This window comes from Fusarium flagelliforme (assembly GCF_020744385.1).
Source record: "Fusarium flagelliforme strain FIESC 12 MPI-CAGE-AA-0113 chromosome Unknown B0J16scaffold_8, whole genome shotgun sequence".
In the NCBI taxonomy this organism is placed as follows: domain Eukaryota; kingdom Fungi; phylum Ascomycota; class Sordariomycetes; order Hypocreales; family Nectriaceae; genus Fusarium; species Fusarium flagelliforme.
In genome coordinates this window covers 2,613,743-2,630,941 of record NW_025763510.1, presented here as the reverse complement: position 1 = coordinate 2,630,941, position 17,199 = coordinate 2,613,743, and the positions used below count along the sequence as shown (strand labels likewise).

The window sequence follows — 17,199 nt, the reverse complement described above, 5'->3', positions numbered from 1 at the left end:
ATCGTTTTGAGGCGTGTCGACGGCAGGTTGAGAAATGAAGACAGACTAAGGGTTCTGAACGAGTTCAAAAACGACCCTACGGTGTCCGTTCTTCTGATAACTATGCAAACCGGAGCAGTTGGGTTAGTGAAGTATCCACTAAACCATTGGGCTCAAATTGACGGTCATACAGACTCACCCTTACAGTGGCGACACAGGTTCATATCATTGAACCGCAGTGGAACCCGTCAGTCGAGGAACAGGCTATTGCGAGAGCCCTTCGGATCGGTCAGACAAAGAGTGTTAAAGTGTTTAGATATATAATGAAAAACACGGTGGAAGAGGTAAGACTTAAACAAACCTAGGTCTGATTATATAAAAAAGCTAATATATCGCAGAGGATTCTACGCTTGCAGAAAAAGAAGAGAGACCTTATAAAGTTTACAATAGATGGAAATTCAGAGAATAAAGGATGTGGAAACTTAGAGGTAATAGGATAACCTTTCTAAGCGTTTAATAATCTTATGATATGCTAACGAAGCTTCTAGGATCTCAAGTTTATTTTAAATGTTTAAAATAACTTTATGTAAGAAAGCAGCTGAAAGGAAAGAAGTAAGAAAGAGCATTCTGCGAACCAGTCTAAGCCTCATGTTAGGGTAGGATAAAAATGAAAAGGAACGGTCTTATGTATACGTTGTAGTTATGATGCTTTTAAAAGTTTAAATTAGCCTATCTTTCCTATAGCTGTAGAATCATAAGCTAGGATCAATTGATATTCCAGTAAACCTCGACTCTTTACCTGTTGATCAGCTATATACAAGTAGTCTGAGGACTTTGTAAGGCATAGACCAGTATCTCTGATATTAAAATCCGTTTTCATATCTGGACTAATTGAGGTTTCTATCGGGCTTTTGCTACCTATTGTATAGAATAACAAGTCTATACTGGTACAGAGCCTTATATACAGTACCTAGGTTAGACTATGCTAAAATTATTTCTCTATATAGAATGAAAGTAACCTTTGATTGGCAAGACTGGAGCCTTGCGTTTTTCTAGGCAGCAAAATTTAAATAAGAGAGATACTATTACTAATTAAAATTTGTTGTTTCAGACCATTTTCCGAGTGCCTAGTTACTTTCGCTCGAGACCAGTCTCAAGGCTCACAATTCTGGGAGAAGCATAGTAAAATCCACCACCGTTAAACTCTCCCTCAAGCTCAGGGTACTCAAGCTCCTTCCAAGTCTTTTGAATCTTGGCAGCACTCTTCAAGAAGCTCTTCTTAGTCTCCTTGTAGTCAGAAGCAGTCAACTTGCCATCCTTCTTTACAAACTCTCCATCAACCATAACGTGGAGAACATCAGCAACACTGGCGTGAAGCATGACAGCGGCAACGGGGTCGGTCCAGCCCAGAAGAGCAGGTGAGTCTGCAGCGTTCCAGACGATAACATCAGCCTTGGCGCCTTCTTCGACGATACCGAGGTCCTTGCGTCGCAGGGCCATACCGCCGGCGCGGGTGGCGAGGTAGAAGGATTGACTAACGCCCATTGGGGTCTTGTTAGGGACTTCCCACTCGCCGTCGAGGACCTTGTTGAAGAAGTAGTAGCGCGCGCTCTGAAGCCAGATTCTAGCTTGGGTGAGAATGTCGGTGGAGAAGGTGAAGTGGGTGTCAACTCCGAGAGCAGCTTGGTCCTGGATGTGGTATGAGTGAGGGTGCGTGTGACCGTAATGCATCTCGGATTCGGGGGTGATGGAGAGATACTGGTTGGTCTGGCGGAGGAGGTTGGCGCCTGTGGCAGTCATGAAGCTGCCATGGGAGAAGACGACGGGGATGGAAGTGTTGAGAAGACCCATAGCGTGGACATCCTCAGGAAGGTTGTTGATTCCGAAGGGTCCTGCGAGAGCGTGAGTCGTGACAACAGAGACGTTGTACTCCTTAGCCAGATCGACAATGTCCTTAGCAGCATCTGGAGGGTTAGGACCGAAAGAGTCGTAAGAGATTCCAAGCTCAACATTGCTGCCCTTGAAAGGCTCGCTCTCAGCAATCTCAACGAAATTAGGAATCTGATCGCGAACAGTGTAGTTCAGAGCAGGGACATCGTGGAACGCGTATGACCAGAAGACACGCGCTCCACTAGCCATAGAGGCATTGAGACCAGCATAAGCAGTTTCGTTAGACCAAGTATGATGAGCGTGATCAAGCGAAGTAGTAACACCAGCGTTCAAAGCCTCAAGAAGACCAGCAAGCTGTCCCCAGTAGACATCATCAGCTGTGAAGTGAGGAGCAGCTGCGAATTCGCCATAACGACCAAAGTACTCTGCGAGAGTAGTGTTGGACGCGATGGTCTTGAAAGCTGTTTGCCAACCATGACGATGAGTGTCGATGAAGCCAGGTGTGGTGATTTGGCCAGTGACATCGACCTTCTCGGTGTTGTTGGGAAGGTTGGAGGGTTCAGATGTGCTGACGCTCTTAATGCGATCGTCGCTGATCAGGAGGTGGCCATCAGGGATGATCTGGGGTTCATTGTTGGAGTCATCCCAGCTGATGATCGTCGCACCGGACAACAATTTGGTAGCGGCCTGAGCTTGAGTGGCTAGAGCTCCGAGAGCACAAATTGCCGAAGTATGTCTCATCTTGCCGGTATGACTGATATCACGAAGAATTTGATCCTACAAAATACATCCGGCATTGCAACTCTATATAAGCATGGCACACATCCCGGAACTGCGGATATACCAAGGACTAGATGAACATTTTTTCTGAGCATCTTCTAGAAGATAGCTATGAACCAATCGGTAATGGAAATCTGGGGACACTTCCTTGTTTTATGACTTGATCCCCACGAGCTAATGATGGTGGTTGACTAAAAGTGGTTCGGTGTTGCATTTTTTATGCGAACGATGACGCATGGAAACTGTCGGATGTACGGATATACGGAGTGACAGACCGCTTCACTGGACAACTGCCGTATTTCCAGAAAGGAGGTCATCGGAAATGACTTTCCCGATTGTATAAATGGATTTTGTTATAACCGTTAGTTCATGTAAAGTGGGAGTCTATGCATGGATCTGCATGTTGATAATTTCGGTGGTGATGTCAGAGCCAGTGCAACGATACGCAACGTAGTACTCTAGGGTATGAGCTACACTTATCTCCAGCCTATGCTCAAATAATTCCATGAGCAAAATTGAGGCCTCAGTAGAAGAGCTTCTCTTTCTCTATAGATCGACATTTGATGATCTACTGCACTGACCACATTCCAGGCAATGCCGAGAATGCATATTTTAAAATGCAGCATGCTTTCACTTGCAAATGTCAATTTGTTGCAGTGCTATCCGCCCATCCAATCAAATATTACATTTTCTTATCCACTTCGGCTCCTTCCTGCTGGTAGAAATTGGCTCTTCATGGTCCATGATCCTTCTCATTGTGCGTCCAAAATGAACTGGTGTCGAAAATGACAAGTTCACCAGTACCCATCCTCATTCCAATGTTAGGTCCCCAGAGGTTCCCGCGACGGATACGTGGATCAATCTGTTGTCCATCATCGGCTCACATTCCAAGCAACCGGAGAGCGACGCTCTATGAGACTGAATATGTGGTCTTGAACCCCGGCTAAATCCCATTCACTTTGAATCAATTTTGCAAACTCTCAAGGTTATAGATCGTACTCCTCAATCTCAATCTCATCCACCTCCCGACACTCCTCTTCTAACGGTAAAGGCAAACTCCTATCCACATTCAACATCAGACAGCCACTAGCTTTATCAACAAGGATGTTTACATGTCGATAGCCCCCTCCAAATCTCGAGCCAACTATCTTTACCATCTCCATCAACGTATCCATAACACCAACGTCCATAGCAGAAGCTTGGAACTCGAGTGGCGCTAACGACACGAGGTCTGCTAGTGAGCATCCCACATCAAACACCTTCTCGAGAATTCCAATGCCATTAGCTTCGAACGCTTGCGTGGGAACAAGTTGGGATATGAGTACTATATCGCGGGCGATGGTAGCTGGGTAGTGCAATGACATGACATCCTCGCTGTTCGCTGTTGAAAGAACTCGTTTTGAGGCACACAGCTTCCATACAACTTGCTTGAGCCATTGGCGTGATATGAGGAGATCCGCTTGTTGGACTTGAGAGTAATCTGATAAATTTGGCAACGAGTATTTGAGCATGCATTGGAGGTGCGAGAGACTGGCTGAATCGGCCGAAGATGATGGAGTCAATTGGTTCCAGTTTGTGATGAAGGTTGAATCGAAAGGACGAAATAGTGAGATGAGATCGAGGAAGCCAAGAAGGATCTCGGCATCCGAAGATAAAGGATCAATAGCTGGCAGGTCCAGTGTCTCTTGCAGTCTGATCGGTCGATTCCTTTGCAATCCATACGCCCTCTCAGTAATAAACAGCACCCAAAACATTCGTCGGGCGTAAACAGCAAGTGAGGGTTCAATCGCATCCTCATAAGTCATCTCTTCGTGCAGGCGTAATGTCTGAAGCATCGTTATTGCTTCCTGTAAATAATACCAAGCGGAATTATCCTTGTCCATAGCAAAGAAAGCAGCGTAAAGGAAGAACGAGGTTTGGATATGCGTTAAAGATGGGTGTTCCACGGCGTGACAATGCTTCCTTGCGCGAAGGGACTCCGACATGAGAAAGTCGGCCGAAGGTAACGTGATGTCATCTTGCGCTTGGGTTGGTGGTAGTATCTCAGGCGACAGTGCGATTATGGCGCAGCACGAAGCTATCAGGCTGTATTTTTCTGCTGACATTGAGCCATATTCGAGTTGTTGGCGGTCCAAGATTGGTGTGAGAGGATATTTGTGTTTAAAGTAGGCATCGAGACACCATTCAACGATCGCGTCGGTTAGCAGTGGTGATGGATAAAAATCGTCGTTCATTGATGGCGGGGCAGTGATATCCGAGGCCAAGATGACAAGTTCCTCATTTAGCGCCGGAGCAGGAACGGGCATGGGAACCGGACTCGGACTCTGGAGTATTCGCTCCCCAGGCCGTTGAAGAGCCCTCCGAGCATTTCTTGGCCCGCGCGGCCCCGTCTTTTTGTGCACAGCCAAATAAGTACAACCCAGCTTAGCATTGCGACAATTGAGACAAGGCGTACATCCATCGCATCGGATTTTACGTCTATGGCAAGCATCGCAAGCTTGACGGACCTTGATAGGCTTGCCTGATGGATTTGGACTCGATGGAGTTGACATTGTGAGGTTAAAATTGAAGAGGTTCAACAAGGTTTTGGGGGTTGTGGGGATTGGGTTTATATATTGCGGAGAAGAAGAACGCAGGGTCTGGCAAGCTGACAGGCCTGCAGGTCTAGCCAGCGCCACAGATCCACTGGAACTTTTCTTTATGGAAGGGACATGCAAGCTAAACGAAAGTACGAGAATTGGAATAATTAAGCTTCAATTTTGTTGTTATCGCCTATAACAACTCGATCGAGGATAATATCAAGAATGCGCCCGTTCTTATGCGCCGATTCGCCACACCAAATAAACACCAAAGCACAAGTACACGACCCGGCTACCAATCAAGCCTTGGGCTTCTTAACAGCAACATCATCCTGAACAACATACTCAGAGAACTTCCTAGGAGGAACACCACCAGCATATAAGCAATCAATATCGTGATAAGTCCTGTTCTTGTTTTCGGGCTGGAACCAGAAGAGACAAGCAAGAATAAAGACCTCAGCACCAACAAACAGAAACATGACCTTGCCACCCCAGTTCAACTGATCAGGGTTGATAAAGTACGGGAAAACAGATGACAGCATGAGAGCAGTCAACTGCTGGCAAACAAGACTGAAGGCAATAGTCTTTGGACGCGTAGCTTGGGAAGCAGTCTCTTGAGCAACAGCCCAACCGAAACAACCGACAGTAGCAGTATAGAGCATTGACCATGTGATCATGAATACAAGGAGAGCGGTGTTGGCGGCGCGGTTACTGGTGCTGACCATTGAAGTGCCTGCGATGATGATGGACCAGCAGCCGAGGAGTGTACCGCCTCCGATGAGGGACTTTCGGCGAGGGAGGACATCGGAAACTGAGACGGCGACGAGGTTGGAGAAGAATTGGAGGGTGGAAGAGATTGCGGTTAGACCGAAGGGGTCAGCTTGGCCGATGAGCTCGAAGTAGTAGGTCTGGTAGGTATCTGAGATGTTAGTGTTTGATAGCAGGAATTGTATGAGTATGGATACTTACTGGCAAAGTAACCGCCAGAGAAGTTCTGAGACTGAAGTCCCATGACTGCAACAAGGGTTCTGCTTCGGTGCTCCTTGGAGAAGATGGCCTTCCAGCTAGTCTGCTTAGCCATGTTGGCCTCACCAGCAGCAACCTCAAGTTCCGACTTGATAAAGTTGAGTCTCTCCTCGACATCAATGGAGTCGCCGTACAGCTTGATAATGGCCTTTCGGGCATCGTCATCGCGTCCCTTCTTGACGTACCAAATAGGTGATTCAGGAAGGAAAGGAAGACCAATAGCGAAGAGAGTAGGAACGAGGAAAGTCATGACAAAGGCAAGTCGGAAGCTCCATTCACCCTTGATCTTGGAAGAACCCCAACCGGTGATGGAAGAGAGGAAAAAACCCAGGACGATGATGACGTTGGTAAGGGAGCTGAGAGAGCTTCGCAGAGCAGCTGGTGCATTCTCCGTGACGTACAGAGGAGGTGTGACAGTCGAAAGACCAACTGAAAGGCCAAGCAGAAGCTTAGAGACGAAAAGGACAGGCAGACTAGGAGCAAAGACGAGAGCAAAAGACGAAGAAATCGACAACGCAACAGCAGTCCAAAGAACAGCTTTTCGTCCAACCCAATCCGCAAACTGACCCGTCAAGAACGCGCCAAACACTTGACCGATAGTACTAGCCGCATTCCAAAGAGACTGCCACAAGGCTGGGATAACATATTGATCGCCGACCTGGTAGTACTCTCCATATACTTTTCGGAATTCGGGGAATGCGATTGCGACGCCAGAAAGACCTTGGTCATAGCCCCATCCGAAGACGAGAGACATGATATACAGCGACCATAGGACGTAGCGTTTGTCTTTTTTGAGGTTTGTCCAGAGACGTTGGTATTGTTGTTTGGGGGTCAGGTCTTGGGCGTCGATGGCGGCTTGGAGGTCTTCATTGTGAGCCTTTTCGACGTGGGAAGACTCAATGGTCAGAGGCTCCATCTTGGTAGTCATCTTGAAGGTAGTGATGTGATGGATAAGAGAAAAAGAGGAGGAAGTAAGATTGAAGCTGTAGTGATGATGTTCCGAGACGAGAATCGAAGCGGATTCACTCAGATCTTTATATCAAATTGAGTCTTAAATCTTTCATACTTAATCCCCAGGAAAACGTTGACCCGTTTCAATGTTAACATCAGCCCCATGGGGATTCCAGGTGAAAAATCTCCCCACGTTAGACTCACGATCATCCATCGTCTTTTTCGCCGCAAATAATCAGTGTCACCACCCTAGAGTCGGCATGTCGGATGGAATAAGTGGATCAAAGGGAAGAATGGTTGAATTACTATTGGTTACCAGAAGATGATCCTTGTCCATGAGCTGAGCCAATTGTCGGTCCGATGTAAATCGCCTCTGGGGTAACTTTACAGACGAATCATAATTCACCCAGACATCTCCACAGACTGAGCCGGGATTAACATGGAGGACAAGCAAGACAAGTTATCGGCCGACAACTTTATTCCCCGCATTCGAAACAGTTTGTCGGACCGGTGGATGAATAATTAGGTATAAGAAACCCGAAAACAGACTTTCCGTATGACCAGCACAATTTTGTCTCATACTATCGATTCACAACACGCCATGTCAGCCCAAAACCCTCCAGACAGACAATGGTGGAAAGAAGCCGTTGTCTATCAGATCTATCCCGCCAGTTTCCTTGACTCAAACGGTGATGGACTCGGTGATTTACCTGGTATCATCTCGAAACTGGACTACATCAAGTCAGTCGGAGCGTCAGCTATCTGGTTGTCACCTATCTTCAAGTCTCCCCAGCATGATATGGGCTACGATGTCTCAGACTATCGCGACATTCATCGTCCTTACGGCACGCTTCAAGATGTCGAGACTCTTATCAAGGGTTGTCATGAGCGGGGTATCAAGGTTCTACTTGATCTCGTGGTGAATCACACTAGTCACGAGCATGAGTGGTTCCGAGAGTCACGTTCTTCAAAGACTTCTCCGAAACGAGATTGGTATTTTTGGCGTGATCCCAAGTTTGATGCTGATGGGAAACAAAAACCGCCTAACAACTGGTCTTCCATATTTGGTGGCAGTGCTTGGACCTTTGATGAGAAGACGGGACAATATTACTTGTCGCTGTTTCTACCCGAACAGCCTGATCTCAATTGGGCGAATGAGGATATGCGGCAAGCTACTTATGACGATATGAAGTTCTGGCTTGACAAGGGCGCTGATGGATTCCGGATTGACTCCATGAATCTTATGTCGAAGCATCCTGATCTTCCTGATGCACCTATCACACGGCCTGATATAGAACATCAGCCGGGAGACAAGTACTTTGCCAGCGGACCTCGTATGCATGAGTATATCCGTGAGATGCGGAAGGAGGTCATCGACAAGTACGACTGCATGACCGTTGGTGAACTCGGTTTCACAAAGGATGAAGACAGTGTCGCAAGCTACGTGGCCAAGGACCGCCATGAGCTTAATATGCTGTTCACGGGAGATATTGTCGACATGGACTTTGGCGCCAACCACAAGTATGAGCGGGATGACTTCCGGCTATCCAAGCTCAAGACTATTACTTCGCGCTGGCAAGGCGCTATGCCCAAGTTCGACGGGTGGAATACAGTCTACATGGACAACCACGACTCCGGCCGCTCACTATCACGCTACGGCTCCGATCTCCCCCAGTTTCGCAAAGAAGCAGCTAAGATGCTAGCCATCTACCTTAGCACCCTAAGCGGAACACTCTTCCTCCTCCAAGGCCAAGAAATCGGCATGGCCAACGTCCCCGAATCATGGAAGATTGAAGATTACATCGACGTTGAAGGATTGAACTACTACAAAAGCCAACTCGAGAAACGAGGTGCAGGCGCTGATATGTCCGACGTCATGAGGGAAATGAGACTCAAGGCTCGTGACAACGGAAGATTACCCATGCAATGGACCGCTGATAAGAACGGTGGTTTTTCACAAGGTGATAAACCTTGGATGCGTGTTAATGATGATTATGAGGAGTGGAATGTTGCGCTGCAGGAGAAGGATGATGATAGTGTTCTTGCGTTCTGGAGAGAGGTTCTTGAGTTGAGACTGAAGGAGAAGGATGTTTTTGTCTATGGACGGTTTGAGAATTTGGAGGAGTATGAGAATAGTGAGGAGGTGTTTGCTTATACTATGAGTAGCTTTGATGGGAGGGCGGCGCTTGTTTTGTTGAACTTCTCGGATAAGGAAGAGAAGGTTGAGTTGCAGAATGACTCTTGGGGTCAGAGGTTGATAGGGAAGAATGTGGACAACTTCAGCAATGGCCTCACGTTGAAGCCTTATGGGGGTGTGGTATATGCTGGATGGTAAGGCCTACAGAGAAGAATAATGCAAAATCGATTCATTCAACATTCTTAGTAGTATAATATAACAGGATATCTAAACAAACTTGCAGTAGCTATAAGAGATTATAAATATCCTCCCAAACTCTCTCCAGTAACAAATCAATCTCCTCCTGTCGCAGGAAGACAGTGTCCTCAACCCAAGCACATATACCCTTGGTCTGTTCCTCTTGTCGGGTGGAGAATCGTCTCCTGGTAGAATAACTTCTCAAAGGAGACAGCTTTAAGCTGATTGAGGAATGTATCGACAGCTCTTGGATTCAATAGTCTAACGCACGCATGAACTGTCGAGGCAATGGCTTTGACATCGGGGCTATATCCGGTAGCACCCTGAGCTTTTGACCTTAGCTCGTCCTTGGAGAATCCAGGCAAATGCAAGGGATGAAAATGGTCTTCCGAGTCTCTGGGACGGTCAAAGGGTAGGAGATGGTCCACAGCAAACCACCAGGATATCCAAAAGCTTTCAAAGCTTCCTTGGTGTTGCTGCAAAAGATTGAGATATAGCTCAAGGTACAGATCCAAGGCCTGTTTAAGAAAGCGATCCTCTTCCTGAAATTCCTTGCGTTCGTCGCTAGGCATAGGAAAGTGGTTCTCGGGGCATATTTTCAACCGAAGACCGCAAGTATGCGCCATGCCCAAACGGTCAAATATTTCAAGTCTGCAGACCTCTTTAAAGCAGTTCTGGTCTAGATGAAAGCCTAGCGAAGAGTAACGCGGCAAGAGATAGAGCCATCGGCGACGTCTGAGTAGTTGGAATGCGGGTAAGTCATGGATCCAAAAGTAGCTCCTTATTCTGAGGACTACGCCAACTGGAGTGCACCCCACAGTACTGCACCAGCAACTGCAATCGTCGTTCGTTTGCGTGTCTCCTTGAGTCAACTGGCGGAAGATTTCTGACATATCGTACAGCTTCCGTTCATGGTTAATCCAAACTCCCGCCGATATCATTGTCAAGAACGCAGTCGAATGACTGAGGATGTGCGTAAAAAAAGGTTGAGGGCTAAGAGTCACCCCCAAATCCAAATACCATTGGATGAGTCGAGGGCAATCCTCAGTCCTACGGCCGCAAGCCTTTATCGCTTCAATAAGAGGCGTCGTTCCATGATCGTCATTTTTGTCAATGTCGTGGAAACCCAGCTGGTAGAGCTTCATAGCTAAGCTCGAGCTCTTAAGAACAAAATGGCTGTGATAAATGGTAGTATATGGACCTGGCCATAATGCCTCCGTCACTTCAACACTGTGAGTCTTCAGCTGCTCATATATCTCAATTGCGCCGTAGTCAAGCAACGGCCATGGCCTTGAATGATAATGGCACCAAGATGCTTCTACCACGGCCTCAGGCAGATGATTCAAGGCCAGTTGGAGTAATTCTTGTCGCCTCCCAGCCAGCTTTTCGATCAAAAGCAGAATTACGTTTGGAGATACTCGAGAGCGAATGGCAAGATCCAGTAGATCTCGGGATGGGCGAAATACTGGGCATCCGTGGTCTAGTAGTAAGCTAATGCTCTGAAGTTGTTGCTGCAGTAATGCTTCCTCGATGGCCTCAAAAGGTTCTGCTCCTGCGTCGAGCAACATCTCAAGACCGGCAGGCCAACCGACAGCAAGATGTAATAGCGGAGGGTCGTCTACCTTCAGGTCGACTTTGCCTTGTTCAAGGAGATCACGTAATTTCTGCTCAGACCTTTGAACTATGGCAAGATGAACGGGGTTCTGACCGTAATCTTATCAAGTCAGTTTTACCACTTGATTAAATAAGTTATCAACTCAGCGTCTTACTCTCGAGTAAACAAGGGTATTTGTTAAAAATGCGCACGACGGGAGTCAGACCCAGGAACCTGCGAAAATGATCGGATATCTCACCAAAGCCATGAGAAATCAGTATTCCGTCCAACCTAAGTTGCTGTAGTCTTATGCAGGCCTTTGTGCTTTCATATGGCGTCCCCTGCAATACGGCGCGCATCGGATCAGACGAAAAAGGTTGCCTGCGATGGCTGTTAGTTAGATGAAGCGAAGGGTATGTTCTCAGCAGGTTGCACTGATAAGCTTACAGATATGAGTTTGAACCAGTGTCGTTCGGAATCAAGATCTCTACAGTAGAGCTCAATAGATCGAAGAGGGCTTCCTGATAGCCATTTAAGCGACTCGCGAAGTTGAGGAATTGCTGCAAAGATGTTAATTAAAAAGCTCTAGCCCCAATCACAACATCTGACAACATACAAAAAGAACTGTAATACCCTCTGGTGTCCGATCGGCAGGGGAAGCTGTGCCTGATGCGAACGCCTGGAGAAACCTAAATCGTAGAGTCGAGCAAATCGACTCAATATGTCTCTGGTAGGAGAGATCTAATGGAGAGTTCTTGTAGACTAATACAGTCAGGCCATTTGACGTAGCTGTTGTTGTTTCGATCCTCATCAACTTATCGCGATGGCCCTCGCCGTTCGAGATCGGGATTTCATCCAAGTCTCTCCTGGCTTCTCGGATAGCAATAAAAGCGGGCGATTTCATAGGGTCAACGACATAATGAGGCGAGATCTTCCCAAGCATGGAAAGCGACCAACCGCCGAGCTGCAATCCGAGCATGGCTTGGATCCTCGGATTAAGAGCTCGCACACCAACTGACCATGTAGTGGTGTCTGTGTGTAATGAGCAATCTGTCGAATGTATGATTTTCCTATCAAGGAAGAGCTGGAGGTTCCACTTAGAAACGTGCGATATTGTGATTGAGGGCCTACAGGTGCATAATTTGTTTCTTCCGGTTCGTCGACGCTCTTGTTGAGGGGCTAGCTCCCTGATATTCATCCCAGCGCGACGATAGGACTGGAGGTTCTTGGCTAGAGATTGATTCATGTCAATAGCCGTCGATGACTTGACTCTAAGTTAGTTCTTGATAAGTCGCTCTTGTGGAAGGTTTCAGACCTGCTGTGTGAGCAAGCTCAAGCTCGACTGGGTTGCAAGCTGTGAGTATGTGATTGTTGATCTATTTTCTTAGCAGGCATTCTAGTATCTAAGCTAAGTACTCACAATTGATGTTCGACAGCTCGCAATCTCATGATGCTCTGGTGGTTATACCACATCTGTATTGAAGTTTTCAGACTTTCGATTCGACGGCCCCTGTCTATAATTTCGTCTTTTTCCTTCAAACATGCTATTGAAGACCAAAGGCGCTTCGCTGACCTTGATCCTTTGGTAGACAGATGTTCCAATAATACTGCAAGCTCTTCCGATTCCTTCATTGCATCGTTGAAGATTGAGACGATACGGTGGGTAACGTGTAGGGAGTTGGGATGCGAATTCAATGGGCCATCTAAATCGCCGCTGATCATCCACAGCAGGTCGTGGAAATTCTGTGTACTTTTCTTGAGGGCCTCAATTTCTTCGGGAACATTCTTCAGGTTGGTGTAGAGATGGGATGATGCGAGTACGAGACGAGCAGTGAGGTCAAGCAGCTGCGTAGCACCAGCTACTATCCCCAGAATCTCAGCCATAATCCTTGGGGAGCTATTGTTAGATTTCAGTGCAAAAGGCCAAATCGAGACTTAAGGCAAGGGTTGGTAAGTCATATGGGTGGGTAAATAACGGTGCAGGATGAAACCCGAAGTTAGTCTGGTTATCGTGAAGTGAATTGAGAAAAGGACAAAACAACAGCTTTGTTTGTTTATCTTCGGGGTTGAAAGAACACAAAATGAGGGGAAATGACTGTGCCACGCTGGAATCTCAAGGCAGTAGCCAGTATTACATAACTATTTACATCCAACCATTTGCAAGTAAACCGATGCACAGCCCCGGGGCCTCAAAAGTGCAAGTATTTTGATCACATGATTCGTTTCTGTAGGGGAGAGATCGGACTACCCTTGAAATAATTGCAAGCCTACTGTGTCATTCACTTGACATCAGTATACCTCTTGTGTCACCCTTCTTGAAGATGTTATCACGGTGTTTCAAGCGCGATATCAAACTCCCAAGAATGATTTTAATCACGGAGAATCCCAGTCAGATTTATAATAAAAAGACTGATTTATTATCATAGGCATTTCTCAACATCTCAACGTCTAATTACAAAATCATAAACACAACAGCCACCGCTACTGTTGCATAAAAGGCCCGCGATAGTTGACCTGCAATCTTCGTCGCAGACCCCAACTGCGCCCAAGTCTTACAACCATCGCCCTTCCTATCCCCTTTGAGAATAGCAAAGCTCTTAATCGGATGATCAACCTGCTGACACTCTCCATCCTCCTCAGTCTGACAATCAACCTCATACCAAGGAAACTTAACAGGATCAACATCCTTCACTACAGTCTCACAGTTAAGATGGGGATAAGTCCAAAGCACCCATTGTGCTTTTTCTTCACCAGGCTCCATCCCGGGTAGTGCATATCGAATCTGGGTGTAATTCGCGCTAGAGTCGAAGTCATTTTGCTCGAGATAATAGCTGACATTGGAGTTCCGGTCTTCCCATGGTCTGTAGGCTTTTTGGATGCCGGAAATCGTCTTGTTGCCTGGGGAGAAAGTGTCGGTGAGGTTGAAGCAGACGAGATCTGTCGGAGTGTCGCGTGTTGTGAGGATGGGTGCTTTGGTATCTTTGTCACAATCTTGGTCGGCGGTGAAGAATTGAACCGTGATGTTATTATATCTTCGTTGAAAGTAAGTAACCGCAATAAATGAGTTAAATAGTACTTACGATCCGATCTTACTTGCCGAGACAAGAGACAACAAGGTTGAGATGATTGGTAATTGTAGCAACATATTGTACAGTCGGTAGGTGTCTAAGTATTGGTGGTATTTCGAGGCTGGGGTTGGGTAAAGAAGCGCGCTGTGTTAAAGAAATTGGGTTAACCTCTCCGCCAGTCAAGTTTTAAGCAAGTGGAATTCTTCGTATCCAGGTTTCTCTGCCGGATTGTTCATACGTCATAATCGACAATGACAGGGTACAACCAACAGAACATAACCAACACGGCATTTCAATTTGAGACGGCTTCGACTTACTGACATGCGCCAAGATAAAGCTTAGACAGAGCCAACAGGATCCGCGTTGCGGATACAACCTCAGCCCCAGATTCAGCAGGGGATCGACATCATAACCCCTGTCGTAGTGACAGTTGGCCAGCTCACAGGTGAAGACGAGTCATGTTCAGGTCCCGCGGGGAATAAAACTGATCAGGGATCAGTATCTTGACGGGGTCGAAAGAAAAAGCTAACCAATTCGAAGGACAGCCGCAGCTTTCCATTCAATAATTGCTCCCGATGTTACTGCACAAGTTTTAAGTTCGGCATGCTGGAGTTTGATCCACTTGCACGGCCCCTAATCTTCAACCAACTGATATGGCAATGGCCAATAAGAAAGCCTTTGCTACGAGTACCAAGACTTATTCAACCAACATGCGCTTGTAACATTAATGCAAAACCTTGGTTTATTTCAGTTCGTGAGAATAGCAAAGGTATATTCAGATTCCCTCATGAATGTAACACAGTGAATAAATCAAGATTTGATGGACTTGCTCATAATATTTATGTTGTGGAGAAGCAGGGAATACTGAAATCAGCGAGCCCCAAACTGCGGAGTAATCGTACGGTTCGGACATTTCCCATTGATCGATGGCCCGGACTGTCACTGGGATCCATAACCCTGTAGCTTGATACTCTATGCTCAACCAACAGCATGCTGGGTATCCATTTCGAGTAAAGATATGTTGGATCCATTTTCCTGCCAATTCTAACCACAAACAGGGAATAACAACAAAAAGTACTCTTGGCCTTTGTAACTGTGCATAACCGAGAGAATTAGGCTCCCTTGCCTCAGATGATCAGGTCTGTGATAGCTGCGAGGCTGATTGTCGCTAGCCATGGTGATGATCCGTGCGTCACTGGGCTAAAGACTCGCGATGGCGATCTTTGACAATTGTGTAACACTCCGAAGATGGTTTAAGAAAGTATAATAAGCGAACTCCGTCGTGACACAAGGTCACGAACACACGCAGTCCAGCCCACCACCACTCATTGATCTTTCAACACTGCTGATTTACCGCAACTCCAAAGCCTAAAACCTCAAAATGATCGACGCTATTGGAATTGTTGGCGGCGTTCTTGGTATTGTCGGGTTCATTCAAGGCCAGATCCCAGAGAAACCAACTGAAGGCGCTGCTATCAGGATCAAGGCTGGAAGCGGCGGAACCGACGATGAAGGCTCCGTAGGTACCACCCAACATCTCGCGTGAGGCTACTAACCAGAATAATCAGGGTGGTGAAGTCTCAGCCGTCTATGCCTGGAACAAGGAGAACAACTATCTCGGCAAAGGTGACGGTGGCTCTATGGAGCAGGGAGGGGTAGTCGACACCGTGATCGAATCTTTCTCTAATGCCGCTCGCGCCGAGTATGTTGGCATTTCAGTTGCCAAGGACGCTGTCTGTGTTGCTTGGATCGGTGTAAGCCAATACGATAATATTGCCGGTGGTGCTTGGACTGGTGATATTGGCTATGAGTGTGGTCAGGCTTGGTACGCCAACAAAGAGATGGCCGGATACTTGGACGAAGATGAGAAGGAGGAGTACATTCCGAGGTGCACTTGGCTTGACTCGAGCCTCAAGGAGGGTACCAAGAGTGCTTCTATGAAGTTCTATACTACTGCGTATGGCGAAAAAGTGAAGGAGACTGTCGACAACAACGATGCGTGCGCTTACACTCTTTGGGGTGAAGACGATGCCCCCATCTCTGGTATGTTGACAACTTTATCCAAGGGCTGCATCACGAGCTAAAATTTCACAGGTGTGCCAGGCAAGCGCGCCAACCGCCCTCGTCGTCCTTGGATGGAACGAAAGCTTGTCGTCTCGAACCTTACACAGCACAAGGCAGAGGATCTATGCTCTTCTGAAACATCCTGGGGTCCTGACTTTATCGGCACGGATGGACAATTCTGCGACATGGGCACTAAGAAGTTGACTCCTCTTTGTTCAACCAAGGACGTTGATGGTTGCATCAAGATTGATGACGATAAGAAGACACTCACCAGGCGATCTCGGGTTGCAAAGCGAGAGGTTCTTGTTACTCACAAGACGTACAAGGCTACTGACCACTGGGAGTCAACCAAATAATCTTATGTTACAGAAGGAATTTCGTTTGTATCTTACGCTTCGTTTTTTCTTTCAAGAAACTATCCCGATAGCAATGCAACATCTAGTAACTTTGTTTTCCAATCTCCCACACGTTCATAACCTATTCAAAACCCTTTGTGTATGCCGATTTGTTTACTTTGGAGTTATTCTGGGCCCGGCGCTTCACTGAAGTGAATGACCGGTCGGAGACGGTTTTCAGTAGATCGCCGCGGAGTGGAAATAAACACGTGAGATACAGAGAGAGGGGAAGTATATCTGTAGAAATTGGGGGTTGCTATTTCATTGCCATCTCCCTATGACAGCCACGCATAGGTCTATTAGTGTTCTAAAATTAACTGGCGTATGGAACCGAGGGGGGATTTGTGGGCGCTTAGCTTACCAGTAACCAGCCCGGTTGAAGCGCGGCCACTCTGTTCCAGTGGATGCGCACCCTGCTTCCATCATTCTTGTTGTTTCCGTTACCTTATCACGTCTACAAAACTCCTCATTCCCTTTCCATCATAAATTTCCTTGCAAA

The 17,199-nt window shown here is 46.9% G+C and overlaps 7 protein-coding genes across 7 annotated transcripts; 2 read left to right on the top strand and 5 right to left on the bottom strand.

Annotated features, from left to right (window-relative positions):
* Nucleotides 1-1,110: 1,110 nt before the first annotated feature.
* B0J16DRAFT_365520 (uncharacterized protein) lies at nucleotides 1,111-2,610 on the bottom strand (the record flags this gene model as incomplete). Its single annotated transcript, XM_046130016.1, has 1 exon — nucleotides 1,111-2,610. The coding sequence occupies one exon, from the start codon at nucleotides 2,608-2,610 to the stop codon at nucleotides 1,111-1,113; it is 1,500 nt and encodes a 499-aa protein (XP_045978342.1).
* A 662-nt stretch (nucleotides 2,611-3,272) lies between these two features.
* B0J16DRAFT_351207 (RING-3) lies at nucleotides 3,273-5,208 on the bottom strand. The gene has a single exon (XM_046129157.1). It carries the CDS (start codon nucleotides 5,199-5,201, stop codon nucleotides 3,636-3,638), a length of 1,566 nt encoding a protein of 521 aa, XP_045978341.1. The 5' UTR covers nucleotides 5,202-5,208; the 3' UTR covers nucleotides 3,273-3,635.
* A 319-nt stretch (nucleotides 5,209-5,527) lies between these two features.
* B0J16DRAFT_365518 (general substrate transporter) lies at nucleotides 5,528-7,182 on the bottom strand (the record flags this gene model as incomplete). Its single annotated transcript, XM_046130015.1, has 2 exons — nucleotides 5,528-6,147; nucleotides 6,198-7,182. 2 exons carry the CDS (start codon nucleotides 7,180-7,182, stop codon nucleotides 5,528-5,530), a joined length of 1,605 nt encoding a protein of 534 aa, XP_045978340.1.
* Nucleotides 7,183-7,795: 613 nt separating this feature from the next.
* On the top strand, nucleotides 7,796-9,605 carry B0J16DRAFT_312198 (glycoside hydrolase superfamily). Its single transcript, XM_046125040.1, has one exon. The coding sequence runs from the start codon at nucleotides 7,807-7,809 to the stop codon at nucleotides 9,538-9,540; it is 1,734 nt and encodes a 577-aa protein (XP_045978339.1). The 5' UTR covers nucleotides 7,796-7,806; the 3' UTR covers nucleotides 9,541-9,605.
* B0J16DRAFT_312195 (uncharacterized protein) lies at nucleotides 9,593-13,222 on the bottom strand. Its single transcript, XM_046125039.1, has 5 exons — nucleotides 12,594-13,222; nucleotides 11,790-12,444; nucleotides 11,621-11,733; nucleotides 11,349-11,554; nucleotides 9,593-11,293 (listed from the first exon to the last, which is right to left on the bottom strand). The coding sequence occupies exons 1-5, from the start codon at nucleotides 13,055-13,057 to the stop codon at nucleotides 9,708-9,710; spliced, it is 3,024 nt and encodes a 1,007-aa protein (XP_045978338.1). The 5' UTR covers nucleotides 13,058-13,222; the 3' UTR covers nucleotides 9,593-9,707.
* Nucleotides 13,223-13,625: 403 nt separating this feature from the next.
* On the bottom strand, nucleotides 13,626-14,359 carry B0J16DRAFT_312194 (uncharacterized protein; the record flags this gene model as incomplete). Its single annotated transcript, XM_046125038.1, has 3 exons — nucleotides 14,254-14,359; nucleotides 13,827-14,205; nucleotides 13,626-13,739 (listed from the first exon to the last, which is right to left on the bottom strand). Exons 1-3 carry the CDS (start codon nucleotides 14,316-14,318, stop codon nucleotides 13,626-13,628), a joined length of 558 nt encoding a protein of 185 aa, XP_045978337.1. The 5' UTR covers nucleotides 14,319-14,359.
* A 1,263-nt stretch (nucleotides 14,360-15,622) lies between these two features.
* On the top strand, nucleotides 15,623-16,733 carry B0J16DRAFT_376549 (uncharacterized protein; the record flags this gene model as incomplete). Its single annotated transcript, XM_046130771.1, has 3 exons — nucleotides 15,623-15,760; nucleotides 15,810-16,284; nucleotides 16,336-16,733. 3 exons carry the CDS (start codon nucleotides 15,623-15,625, stop codon nucleotides 16,659-16,661), a joined length of 939 nt encoding a protein of 312 aa, XP_045978336.1. The 3' UTR covers nucleotides 16,662-16,733.
* Nucleotides 16,734-17,199: the final 466 nt, after the last annotated feature.